Here is a 14,269-nt window from a genome sequence, read left to right on the forward strand (position 1 = left end):
AAGAGAAAGAATCCCAAGCAGGCTCCACACTGTCAGTGCAGAGCCTGATGCTGGGCTCCAACTCACTAATCTTGAGATCATGTTCTGAGTGGAAACCAAGTGTTGGACGCTTAACCATCAAAGCCACCCAGGCACCCCTAAGTAAGGTGAATTTCTAGCAGTGGAACTTATGTACCAAGAACAGCAGGCTTTTAAATTTTGATAGAGATTGTAAAATTGACTTTATAAAATGTTTTGGTAATTCATACTTTTATGAACGGTGTATGAGAGTGCTTATTTCCCTCAAACCCTTGCTGGAGTAAATCATTAAGCTTTTAGATTTTTTTTTTTTTGCTAATTTTATAGACAAAAAAATAAATCTTATTTTAATTTACATTTTTAAAATTATTGGTGAAATGGAACATCTTTGCATATGTTTTAATTTTTTTCCTGTGAGCTAACTGTTCATATTTTATGTCAAACCATTGTATTATTTATTTGCCTTTTTTAATGTTTAGTGGTATGTTATTCTGTATGAATTACCTTTTTTAACGAAAAAAATCATGTAATCATTTTCTTTCTGAAGCTTTATTATATATTTTAAATATAGGACTAAATTTGAAGTAGTTTTTATATGACATGGTAAATTTTAAGATTAAAAACCATCCATCTTATTGTTTTCTTCCAACTGCATCAAAAACTAAGTGCTTTGGACTTTTTCAAATATATAATATGAATGCTCATCTTTGTTATTTGGTGACAGAAAAACAATATAAGATAATCTTATGCACCAATTAGCATTATAAATTTTACTCTCTCATGACTAAAGAGTTGTTGAAAAGGAATTTAAAATGCGGAGGTGCCTGGGTGGCTCAGTCATCTGACTGTGGCTCAGGTCATAATCTCACAGTTCGTGTGTTCGAGCCCCACATCGGGCTCTGTGCTGACAGCCCAGAGCCTGGAGCCTGCTTCAGATTCTGTGTCTCCCTCTCTCTCTGTCCCTCCCCTGCTCACACTCTAGTCTCTCTCTAAAAAGTAAATAAACGTTAAAATATATAAAATAAAATGCAAACCTCCCTGTTTAAGCTAGACACATCTGTCTTGACCTGGTTATAAGAAATGATAGCTATTCCTGGATGGCAGGAAGAAGGGTGATCTGTTGGGTATGATGACTAGGAAGCTGTTGTTAGTTTGAGTCTCTTTATTGCTGGGAAGTACTTTTTGGAAGCATTTCTTTTATATTCTTTTCTTTACTCTCATCCTACATGATAGAGCTGAGAAGTAAGATTGGAATGTGTGTTTTGTCAGGAGTAACTCGCTTATTCTTAAAATGATTGGTGATTTTTCACCTTCCAGATAAAATAGTGATCTGTTCCTTTTACTCTCGTGGATAAACCTGAACAACATGTTTATCCTAAACCACCAAAATGTATTGTTGTTCATGGATAAAGAACAAAAGAGTTGATCCAGTTAATTATTAGTATTCTCTAATGTTATTCAATAGGATCTGTGTTCTTAGCTATCCTTCTAGAACCTTACGTATGGTGCAGCTATTTGAGGTTCAAGGAGACATCTGATGAGCAATCAAAATAGCAACAGACATTGAAGAGGAGGGTAGATGAATTTTGGCGGAGACACAATACATCAGGGAAGTACAGAGTGTATTTATTGAGGGCTTAGAAATGTAGTGGGTTTTAAAGTAACAGAAGTAATTTTGTTCTGGTTGCCCTAGTTCATCTAAAAGGACTAATTTTAGTTAATTTAGGATTCCATCTAATTTTGAAAATGCAATTTAATTCTAATAAGTCATTAGCATAAATATTTGAAGCCCTTCTTTCTTTTGATTAGTATTCTGGGGGGATTAATAATTTTCTACCCTAATAGTAGAAATAAAAAGGACATTTTATCAGCACATTGCACCTGTCACATATCACATCTTGAATAATTCATGCCCACTGCTGTTGCCAAGTAAAACTTAAGCAAAGTTTTAGATTTTGAAGCTAAATTTTTGAATCATAATTATTTAATAAATGTTTGTGAAAAACAGCTGTTCACTTTTAAAAACCCTAAAAGAAGCCATGTGATAAGGGCTAATGAAATCAGCACAATTCCAATGTCCTGCTTATAGGTAACATATAATGTTATTAATAGAAAAGCCCGCAAAGATACCACAGATGTGCAATTATGAAGACAACATGCTTGACTCACTGTAGTTGCCCTTTAAAAATGCTTCCCACAAATGTGCTCAGAAGAGGCAAAGCAGGGGGTAGCAGTTGGCCTCTGATACAGACATGGCAGTGTCAAAACGGATTATTTCATCAAAACAATTTTACTGATGCTCTGAAAGCATTTGATATTCAAAATTAGTAAAGGTTTAAGTCATCAAGATTTTTCCATGAGTTATGAGATGTGAAGATAATATGGATTAAGAATAGCTAATATTGGGGCGCCTGGGTGGCTCAGTCGGTTAAGCGTCCGACTTCGGCTCAGGTTACGATCTCGCGGTCCCTGAGTTCAAGTCCCGTGTCGGGCTCTGTGCTGACTGCTCAGAGCCTGGAGCCTGTTTCAGATTCTGTGTCTCCCTCTCTCTCTGACCCTCCCCCGTTCATGCTCTGTCCCTGTCTCAAAAATAAATAAACGTTAAAAAAATTAAAAAAAAAAAAAAGAATAGCTAATATTTCTAGGTTTGGATATCTTTCACTTCCCCTTTCCCCTTAAAATAGGCACTTTATGGTTGTTGTTATGTTAATATCTAGCCTCCACCCTAACCTTGTCCCTCTTCCACCATCTGTAGCCTTAGCCCTACCCAAAAGAGGATGTTTTCTCTTAAGAGTTCGTAACTTCTCCCCAGGCTACAATTTTGGTTGGTATTTTATTTTCCATTTGCATAGAATCAGAGAATAAAAATTCTTAGGAAAGTTAAAAGGAATTAGCGGGAATAGAATAAATGGGAGTTAATTTCTAAGGAGAACATCTATTTCTAATTTGCAGAAGAATTTTGTTTTGTAGATTTTTAATATGAGTGTTACAGAAGAGATTATCATCAACTTAATCTTCAAAGAATTCATGAAACACCTATTTTATATTGTTGTTTAGTAGAAAGAGATTCCAATGTGTTAATCATGGATGAGAACAGATCCAGACACACCGTAGGAAAATCACATAATCTCAAAGGGTTTAAGTCCACCCCCTCCACAGAAAATGTCATGCAATTGGCCTACAATTTTGATTTTTTTTCATTGTTCATTACATCTCATTCATGCCTGTGAGACTCTTGTTTGCTGTAGTTTGCTATTCAAACAAATGTCAGCTGAGTTTATTTGAAAACTGGAATAAATTGCAGCACTTTAGGTCATTAACTGCAATCAGGCATTTTGCAACTGACTACAAATCTACAAATCTTTAAACAGGATTTGGTGTGTTCCCAGACCTCTTAATTCCTATCTTTGAAATATGAAATGGAATAAAGAAACAGAAAAGAGAAATACACTTAGGGGTGTGTGTGTGTGTGTGTGTGTGTGTGTGTGTGTATAGAGAATATATGTATATAATATAAAATATAATTTTTAACATAGTCTTTTAAAAAACATTATTTAAATAGTTCTTAAAGCTTTTGACATCATTCTGGAGTTGGCCTAAAGCACTGAATCTTGAAATGTTTAGAAACTCGACACTTGTCACTTGTGAGTTTCTTTTATGGGAAGTATCTTATGCTTCTTCCTATTTTATATTCATAAAATCTATGGCCATATCAAATTGTCCATCCATTTATTTTTTTTTTCTTAACTACCAAACTGGAATTCCCAGAGACTCCATTCTTCTTTTCTAAAAGACCAAGCCTCCAGTTTGAAGGAAATTATTCTTAAAGAAGGAATATACCTTTTAGATAGATTTGTTTTTAAAATTTCTTTTCAGATAGACACATAGATCAATGGAACACATAAATCTAAATGTAAAACATAAAGCTATACAAATTTGAGAGAAAAAATATAGGAGAATAGAGGACTGAGAAAGACCAAACCATGTATAGCTACCTGGATTCTGACAAAGGGCAAAAGCTATTAAATGGAAAAAGGATGGTCTTTTCAACAGCGTACTTGAATAATTAGACAGCTATAGGTTAAAAATTAATAATATTTCAATCTAAACCTCAGAGTGTATACAAACTTAATTCAAAATAAATCATAAATCTAAATGTGAAACATAAAGCTATACAAATGTGAGAAAAAAACAGGAGAAAAACCTGAGGACTTAGGGCGTCTATGATGAATTTCTAGACATGATATTGAAAGCACAATCTATAAAAGAAAATATTCATAAATTGGACTTCACCCAAATTAATACATTTTGTCCTATGAAAGATCCTGGTAAGGGGATGAAGACAAGCTGCACGTAAGGAGAAAATATTTGCAAACCATATATTTGACAAAAATATTATATGTAGAATATGTAAAGAACTCCCAAATTTCAATAGTATGAACACAAATCAATTAGAAGAATGGGCAAAAAATATAGTCTGGAAGTGATGCACATAATTTCTGCTTACAATTCATTATCCAGAGGTAGTCAGTAGTCATATCATCTCACCCAGTAAAAGGGGAGCCAGGTGGTGATATCCTATTCTTTACTAGGTAGAGAGGGAGAATTAGTTGATGAACAGTACTAATAACTATCAAATGATTTATGAAATATTATGTCCCCATCAAGGCCTGAAAATCAATAAACCAATAATATGAAAAATTCCCAGCGGTGTAGACAAAAAAATTCTATAAAATTCCAGCATTGAAGAAATACAGTCAGTGACTTGTGGCTTAAATGTAAATTTTTGCAACCTTCAAATATCTTATAAACTTATGGTAGGTATTAGGTATTCCCTGTCTATAAACTTTTGGTAGGCACAACTATTCTTCCCTATTGGTTTCATTTTCATTTCCTGACAATGTTTTACTCCCTGAACAGTGAGGACAGATCAATAGCTTTCTTTATCTTTCTTAGAACTCTGCACATTAATCATTCTGACTAGCCCTTGTGGTTGGTTATTTTCTGGCTGATCCACTGATTCCCTAACTAGTTACTGCAACATATTTCTCCTCCCCTGGAGCTGGATCATTTGACTACATAAAACAATAATACAATATTTTATAGAGAATTTGAGTGATATTGCACAGAAAGAGGAAGTTAGGGCAAAAATGACTAAGGAGAGAAGAAATAAGGAAAATGGTGAAGAGAAGGGGAGGAAAGGCAATTTAGGCTTTATTTAGGACATATTACAAATGGTGGAATTAAGTTGGTCATCTATTAGGATTAGACAACAAGTCCCTAAAAGAATGAGAGAAATTTAGTGCTTGTGCCATAGCAGTAGAATCTCTGGTTTCTCTTTATTTCTTCCATTTTTTCTCTTCATTCCTTCCACTTATCTTACTTGAAGAAACTTAAATATTACAATTCATTTCACTCCAAAAAGGCAGCGGTCTCCCGTTTGTCGCCTTGATGTCCAGGTTCCTCTGTTCTCCATCCCGGGAAGGAAGGCCCAGGGATTAGAGACTGAGCTCAGTGCTTACAGGTTCCTGTAGTCCCCAGGAAATGACTGTACTACATTTCATCCAAGCATGCCTAATATTTATTTTTCTTACAGAAGAGGGCCCAAGTTATACTAGTCTCCCTAAAAATCGAATGGAAAAATTATCAGGAGATCAAATATTCTATTTTAAGACCTCCTACTACAGAAAAATGAGTATTCTTTCATTTTCTTTTGCATCTGTTTCAATTGCCGTTATCCTTCTATGAAGTATACTCTATTAATTTTACAGCAGATTCACAGTGACCACTGAATAAACACAGTAAATATTTTTTCAGAACTTGACAAACTAACAAAAATAACATTTGAGTTTTTCTTGGCTTTCTATACATCTTTCAGTGACAAAAAGAATGCTTGTTAAGTGGAATTAAAATGAAATAAACCAAATAACTTGGGCTAGGTTTTACTTCCCAAGCCCACAAAATCTAGAAGCAATGTGACTGTTTTTCTGTTTCTGCTTTTTATTCTTGGGATAAAGGATCATTCATCTACAATATGATATTCAATGTGCTGATAATATTTATTTGTGTAGGTGGCTGAAGTTTGAAGAAGATGTGGAAGACGGAGGAGAAAGATGGAGCAAGCCTTATGTGGCCACTCTGTCGTTGCACAGCTTGTTTGAGCTGAGAAGTTGTATTCTGAATGGAACTGTGTTACTGGACATGCATGCCAACACTTTAGAAGAAATTGCAGGTATATCTTTTTTTTTCCCTTAGTTTGTTTCACTCTTATGGGTACAGCTGAGGTTTGTTATTTTCTTTTCCTTAGAACTCTGTGACTCTTGGAAGATCAGTTCTTATGGTCAGCAGATGATACCTTAAAAATGACTTTCTCCTACCCCCTTGTTTTAGATAAAAGAAGTTGAAATTTGGAGAAATATGGTCTAATTTGTTAATGGCAAGTCTAGAACAAAGAACTAATCCTGACTCCCATTTAGGATATACTGTTTCCACTATCATGCTTAACTAAGCTGTCACCATTAGAAATTTGAAGGAAAAAAACCCCATAAAACTAGAAAATGATTTTTTCAATATTCAAATACCTGAAATAATCATATTAAAAATTCAGTAGATACAAAAATTGTTAATTTAGAATAGAACAGAAAGGTATGACCATTTATTTTAAACTTAAAACTCATTAATTCCAGAGGATGGCAAGCAATGCATTTGAAATTAGTTTGTAATTTAATACTATGACTAGCCCCTGGGATGAGAGATTTGTATTAGAAGCCTATTATGGCTATAGAACACAGGCAGTTATATGTAGGAAACATCTTACTGTTACTCTAGAAATAGGAACAAAGAACTCCTGTATCTTTTGATAAAAGATATTAAACATGACAAACATGATAAATGTGTTTTCATAAAAGCAAAATAATACAAAACGTTTTGAAAGAGTATAAATAAAATAGTTAATGGAGATTTTAAAAATAAAAACAAAGCAAGGACTTGGGCAGTTTTAAAAAATTTCTAGTTTGGAAAAAATAAATAAAAGCAGTTCCATGTAGAATTTTTTTTGCAAAGTAGAAAGACTTAAGGGAAACTTTAATGTCTGCATTATATTACAGAGGAGGAAAAAACACCCCAAAACTCTGTAAATGTTTTTTGATTCCATAAGTGAGAGAATATTATATTAAAAAATTCTGTACATAATTTAATCTTCAGAATAGCCTCATGAAGTGTCATTCCCAATTTTCAGTAAGAAAATAGAAATTCTGAGATTTTCATGGTGCTTGTTCCATCTAAGGGCCCCTGTAAGTTGTGTGTTCCTTATATTATACTACAACCACTGGCTGAAGAAAGAGAATGACTTGAAGTAGATGTTGCCCAGATTTTAATGATTGTTTAATTACTTTAAAAATTATTTATTTGGACATTGATGCAGATAGGCATGCATACATTGTGATATGTGTGAAAAGAAGGATATCCTGGCTTAGGATAAAAAAGGTTAGAGAGGGAGGGAGCCAAAACGTAAGAGACTCTTAAAAACTGAGAACAAACTGAGGGTTGATGGGAAGGTTGGGGGGGTGGGTGATGGGTATTGAGAAGGGCACCTGTTGGAATGAGCACTGGGTGTTGTATGGAAACCAATTTGACAATAAATTTCATATTAAAAAAAAAGCAAACAGGAAAGAGAAGCCTTCCTTCTGAGTTTCATACTACACCTATGAAGAGCTTTCCCTTTATTTTTAAAAACTTTTTTTAATGTTCATTTACTTTTGAGAGAGAGAATGGGGGAGGGGCAGATAGAGAGAAGGAGATGCAGAATTTGAAGGAGGCTCCAGGCTCTGAGCTATCAGCACAGAGCCCTGCTCGGCTCAAACTCACAACCGTGAGATCATGACCTGAGCTGAAGTCAGATGCTTAACCGACGGAGCCACCCAGGCGCCCCAAAGAGCTTTTCCTTTAAAAGAATGAACCAAAGGGGCTCCTGGATGGCTCCGTTGGTTAAGCATCAGACTTCAAGTCAGGTCATGATCTCACAGTTTGTGAGTTTAAACCCCGAGTCAGGTTCTGAGCTGTCAACGCTGCTGGAGCCTGCTTCAGATTTTGTGTCTCTATAACTGCCCCTCCTCCACTCATGCCTGCTCTCTCTCAAAAATAAACAAACATTAAAAAATAAATAAAATACCTAACTAGAAAAAATAAATAAAATAAAATAAAATAAAAAAAAAATAAAATAAATAACTAGAGCCAAATAGGCTATATGAAGATAAATACAGTATACTTTTCAGAGGAACACAGGATGCAGTAATGGATCACTCTAAATCAAGACTTAAAGAAAAGGGTTAACTTAGGAATTAGCAAACTTCTTGTGAATGCTGGAACAGTAGTTATCCAACTTAATTTCTTAGCTTTACATTATGGGGTCCTGCCGATAGCCCCTAAACATTTTTATGTTTTAATTAGGAACCAAATGGCTGGGTTCTTCATGGTACTTTGCAATTTAGGAAGCTCTTTTAAGTAATTCTGTACTATCTTTTTGATACTCAAAACAAAATTGGGCCTCAGTATTATTATTGTTATCATTTCTTTATAAATAAACTGAGATTCTGAAAGTTAAAGATCTTGTCCAAAATAAGGAGTTTGTTCCTGCTGTTTATGTCAGTGATGACATTACCTTTGAAAAATGGAGTAATCCAAAATACTTTTGGATTGGCTATATCTAATGAGGCTGTCAAATTCCTCAACCTGGCAAAATTAACCTCAGAAAATACCCTTCAGAGTTTTACCAGGTTTTAAATTTCTTAAAGCATATAATTTCTAATGCTTTCTTTAGAAATTTATTTCTACCAGGAAATCTCCCATGAATTTGACTAAACCTCTGTTCATTTCATCACCTTAGTTCCGTTTTATTGTCTAAATTTATGCTTCCTTTCCCTACCACTGCTCCTTTCCCCAAGCTGTGGGAAGGTTGTTAGCTGTGTTAATTCTCGCTCTTGAAAGCAAATTACATTTTCTAAGTCTATCCTTACAAAGGAAAGTAGTTCAATGGAAGACTTGATACCCCAAATAGCTTTTATTCTTCTTGTTTAATTAGTCTGTATCTTTCTGTCTCTAAAGTAGCTCATCTTGAATGTCCCATTTACAGTGTAGAGCACTCTGTAAAATACCATCCAGAAGATGTCATTAGTTTAGAGCTAATACCACATTACAAACATATAATTAAAAATACTTGTTGATCACTATTACCTTAGATTCCTTTTCACTCATTATTGAGAAGAGATTCCCTCTTTTTGAGTAATTGTAATTTGACTTCTTTAATCCAAAGGTATTTATTTCTGCCTTCAATAAATCTTATTAGAACATTTTCTCCCTTTAGCATATAATGATTTTCTTACTGTTTACTTATTGCTATTTTTACTTTGTGGCAATTGAGCCCTATTGCTAAGCGTAATAAGTATGCTTCATATTTTTAAGACTTCTAACTTTATATTTTCACATTATATTTTATTATCATGGTAACCTTTATGAGATAGGGAGGAGGATATATGCCCTATTTTATAAACAGATAAACAGAAAATGATGTATCATAGGTAATACCTGCAGACATGGGAATAATTTCTTTTATTAACCTATAATCATAAGTTTGGTTTTATTCTATTTCATGATAATTTGTGAACTTAGTGGTTAATAATAAGACTGGAACTTATTTTCACCTCTTATTTGTCATGTTTTCCTATATGTTAAGCACTTACTAACATATGAATCACTAGTTTCAATTTTCCAAAAGCTGGATATAATATGTATCTTTAAGGGCTCTAAACTCTTCCATTTTGTGAATGTGCAGGCTTTGCAGCATTAATATTTTCTAGACATTTTCTAATAGAGAAATATGACCCAGATATTGTTTTAGAATAATCAAGGATTTTTATATCAATGTTCTGATTTAATAGAGTCTTAGATAATTCTTTAAAGAGATTTTTGTAGTCTTAACAGGAGGAAATCCCATTTGTATCTGGCAGGTCTGTCAAGAATGTCTAGTATAATTAAAGTAGGATTTTCTTTTGGACAAAGTTAATTTAAAAATGTCTATTTCCCAATGTTTCAGGAAACTCAGAATAAACTTAAATGTCTTCCTTCAAAATCTTATTTAACCTTTTCAAATCCTAAATTCTCCATATGTAATTTCTTACCATGATTTATTCTGATATGGAGATTAATTGTATTTAAAATGCTTCTTAATTATATTCATATAAATTACACGTGATTTTATGGGCTGTGTTAATCTCTTTGAAATTCAGCCCCGTAAAGATTAATAATGGAAGTATTCTGTCTGCGTGTGTATGCTTTAACCTAATTCTGTCAATGGGAGTAAGAAATGAAAACCAAATTAAAGTTAGTACCATGATCAGACTATCAGTCATAGCTCCCAACTCATTAAAAAAAACTTTTGTTGTTAAAAATAGACTATTGGAGGAAAAATCAATATTTTGCTCCACTGAATGTAATCTGCAGATTTGGGAGTATGGAAATAGCCACATTTTAAAATATGTCTATACTATTACCATCCTTGATCTGGAAAGTAAGTGTTCTTAGGGTAGTTTACATTTTTAGTGTACACACTCCTGTGAATGGGGTCAAGCAAACTGTTGAATTTAGATTCTTTCTATTTCTCACTCCTACCCCTCACATCTTTTGAAGTTGTAAAACAATGGGCTTTTAATGTATATGACTATCTTTTAAGAGGCAGAGATTTATATAGAATTGGTAACATCTCATGATCTCTGGAGGTTTTCATTCACTGGTCAAGATGGATTGATCACAATAAAATAATTGCCCAGTTAAAATGAAACTTAATTTTCATTTTCTGAGGCTTTTTCCACAAAGAGTACTAGTGTTCCTAGAGCCTGCTTGGTGCTAGAAGCATGTGACTTATTTATCCTTTTCGTTCTTGCTTCCTCCGATATCACCCAGATCTTGGCATTGTGCTTTGGCAGGCTAGACTGTATTATTTAGACATCATAGCCTGCTGAGATTGTACGACTTGATGCTGGGCCCAAAGCCATTATGGCTCATTATCCTTTCCTACTTTTCAAGGTTAACACTAATGTATGTTATAGTGGTGAAGAGAACAATGAAAGTGATTAGTGAATCAGATTCCCATTGGTACTTAAATCTCACCTCAGTATAAGTTATGTTCTTAAGCAAGATGATTAACTTTTCTAGTTCATTAGGATCTATTTGATGCAGTTTATACCTCAGAGGAGTTTACTGTGTATTTCTGTGTGGCTAATGAGCAGATGAGCATTTTTTTCTATTTACTTTCTCTTATGTAACTGTTTCAAATAAGCCCTTATTTCTGAAAAACTGTGAAGCTAGTGACTTAAAGGTTTTTGAAGTGCTCAAGCCTGGAAAGACTGTACTTTGGTAAGAACTAAAAATTGTAATTATGTACATGGGGTTTTATATGATTCATTTGATTTCGATTAGAATATTGAACTGAGGATACACATCACAGCTTACAGATGAAGCTGTGATACAATGGTATCCTTTTGGTGTTTTAATAACCTACTTTACAACTCTCATTATGAAGTTTATGCTACATATTTTATATTTATATACATTTTTCCATCTTAGCAAGATTTCAGTGTAAAGTCACATATGTTGGTAATTTATCATTTACTTTATTTCAAATTAATTATAACTACTTATCTCCAAAGAAGTGAGATATAGATTTAAATATTCTACACTATCATACATTTTCAGAATTGAAAGGGACTTCAGAGGTAACTAGAGTGAATATTATGGCCGATTCCTGCACATACATTCTACCTCTTTACATTGTAAACAGAAAAGTAATAGAGCAAAGTTTGGCAAATTACACTCTATGTGCAAATATGCACCACTGCCTTATTTTGTTAGTCCTGTGGGCTAAGAATGGTATTATATTTCACATGATTGAAAAATAGTGAAAAGAAGATTAATATTTTACAACATGAAAATCATATGAGATTTAAATTTCAGTGTCCATAAAAAGGTTTTATTGACACACAACTATGCTCATTTGTGTACATGTTCTTTATGGCTACTTTCATGCTCTAAAGGCAGGCAGAGTTGAACAGTGGTTACAGAGATTGCATGGTTTACAGAGCCTAAAATTTTTTATCTGGCCCATTGCAGAAAAAGTTTGTCTACCTATAGTTTAGAAAACTGACTCCAGAGTGAAGGTTAGTTCTTAATCAGCCTAAGCCAGTCATGGGGACAATATTTCCTTAGCCAGGGATTGTCTCAGCATGGACAGGGCTATGTCAGTAGGACTTAAGAGAATTTGTCTTTTAAGAGAAAGTCACAAAAGTCAAAGAATATCAAAGGATATCAACAAAGATATATATTTCTTTTTTGCTGTTGGCAGCTACCTTATGACCATAAAGAAAATCAGCCTTAAGGTTGAACTCACACCTAGAGGAGGGAGAAACTGACAGAGTCAGAAAAACAGAATTAAATCCAGCCTAACGTTGATTTTCCATTATGTGAGCCAATGAAATTCATTGTTTTATAGTTTGATTGGAATTTTTGGTTTTTTAAATTGAAGTATAATTGGCACACATATTATACTATTTTCAGGTGTACAGCATAGTAATTTGACATTTATGTGCATTTTGAAATGCTCACCATATGACTCTGGTTACCATCTGTGTCTCTCTGTCTTATCTATGTTCCCTGTCCTGTATATTACATCTCCATGACTTATTTTATAACTGGAAGTTTATATCTCTTGATCCCCTTCACCATTTTTGCTCTCCCTCAACCTGCCTTTCCTAGGGAACCATAAGTCTGTTCTCTGTATCTGTGAGTCTGGTTTTGTTTTGTGTGTTCACTTATTTTATCTTTTACATTATACACATAAGTGAAAACTTATAGTATTTGTCTTTCTGTGACTTATTTCACTTAACATAATACCCTCCAGGTCCATCTGTACTGTCACAAATGGCAAGAGTTTATTCGTGTGTGTGTGTGTGTGTGTGTGTGTGTGTGTGTGTATAAATACAATATCTTCTTTATTCATTCATCTGTCAATGAATACTTAGGTTGCTTCTATATCTTGGCTATTGTAAATTATGCTGCAATAAACATAAGGCTGCATATATATTTTTGAGTCAGTATTTTCATTTTCTTTAGATAAATACCCAGAAGAGGAATTGCTGGATCAAATGGTAGTTGTATTTTTTTTTAATGTTTCTTTATTTATTTTGAGAGAGAGAGAGAGAGAGAGAGCATACAGAAGGAAGGGAAGGGCAGAGAGAGAGGGAGACAGAGAATCCCTCTGCCAGTGCAGAGCCTGACATGGGGCTCCAACTCCCAACTGTGAGATCATGACCTGAGCCAAAATCAGGAGTTGGACACTAACCGAATGAGCCACCCAGGTACCCCAATAGTTCTATTTTTAAATTTTTGAGGAGCATCCATACTGTTTTCCTAGTGGCTGCACCAATTTGCATTTCTACCAACAGTGCATGAGGGTTCCCTTTTCTCCACATCCTCACCAACACTTGTTATTACTTGTCTTTTTGATACTAGTCATTCTGACAGATGTGAGGTCTCGGTGTGGTTCTGTTTTGCATTTCCTGATGATTGGTGATGAGCATCTTTTCATGTGCCTGTTGGCCATTTATGTGTCTTTAGATTCAGATCTTTTGTCCAGTTTTTGCTTTTGGCTATTCAGTTGTAGGAGTTCTTTATATATTTTGGATATTAGCCCCTTATCAGATATTTGGTTTGCAAATATTTTCTCTCACTCAGTAGATTGCCTTTTTGTTTTGTTGAGTTTCCTTTGCTGTGCAAAAACTTTTTAGTTTGATGTGGTCCCATTTGTTAATTTTTGCTTTTGTTGCCCTTATCTGAGAAGACATATCAGGAAAATGCTACTATGTATGATGTCAAAGAAATTACTGTCTAAGTTTTCTTCTAGAAGTTTTAAGGTTTCTGATCTTGCCATCAAGTCTTTAATCTATTATAAGTTAATTTTTGTGTGTGCTGTAAGATAGTCTAGTTTCATTCTGTATGTAGTTTTCCCAACACCATTTATTTGAGGAGATTGTTTTTCCCCATTGTATGTTCTTGCCTCATTTGTTGTAGATTAATTGACCATATATGCATGGGTTTATTTCTGGGCTCTATTCGGTTTCATTGATCTGTGTGTCTGTTTTTGTGCCAGTACCATACTGTTTTGACTACTATAGCTTTGAAGTGCTGTTTGAAGTCAGGGATG

The 14,269-nt window shown here is 34.1% G+C and overlaps 1 protein-coding gene across 7 annotated transcripts in view; it reads left to right on the forward strand.

Annotated features, from left to right (window-relative positions):
• Positions 1-14,269, forward strand: part of SLC4A10 (solute carrier family 4 member 10) — a 300,561-nt gene that overhangs the window by 166,166 nt on the left and 120,126 nt on the right. For all 7 annotated transcript variants that reach the window (XM_025912673.2, XM_025912675.2, XM_086718748.1 and 4 more), the window contains one exon: positions 6,090-6,250. In XM_025912673.2, the coding sequence (XP_025768458.1) occupies positions 6,090-6,250 (161 nt within the window). The remainder of the gene's footprint in view (positions 1-6,089; positions 6,251-14,269) is intronic.

The sequence above is a fragment of the Puma concolor genome, chromosome C1, assembly GCF_028749965.1.
Source record: "Puma concolor isolate L17-30 chromosome C1, mPumCon1.1.hap2, whole genome shotgun sequence".
NCBI lineage: Eukaryota > Metazoa > Chordata > Mammalia > Carnivora > Felidae > Puma > Puma concolor.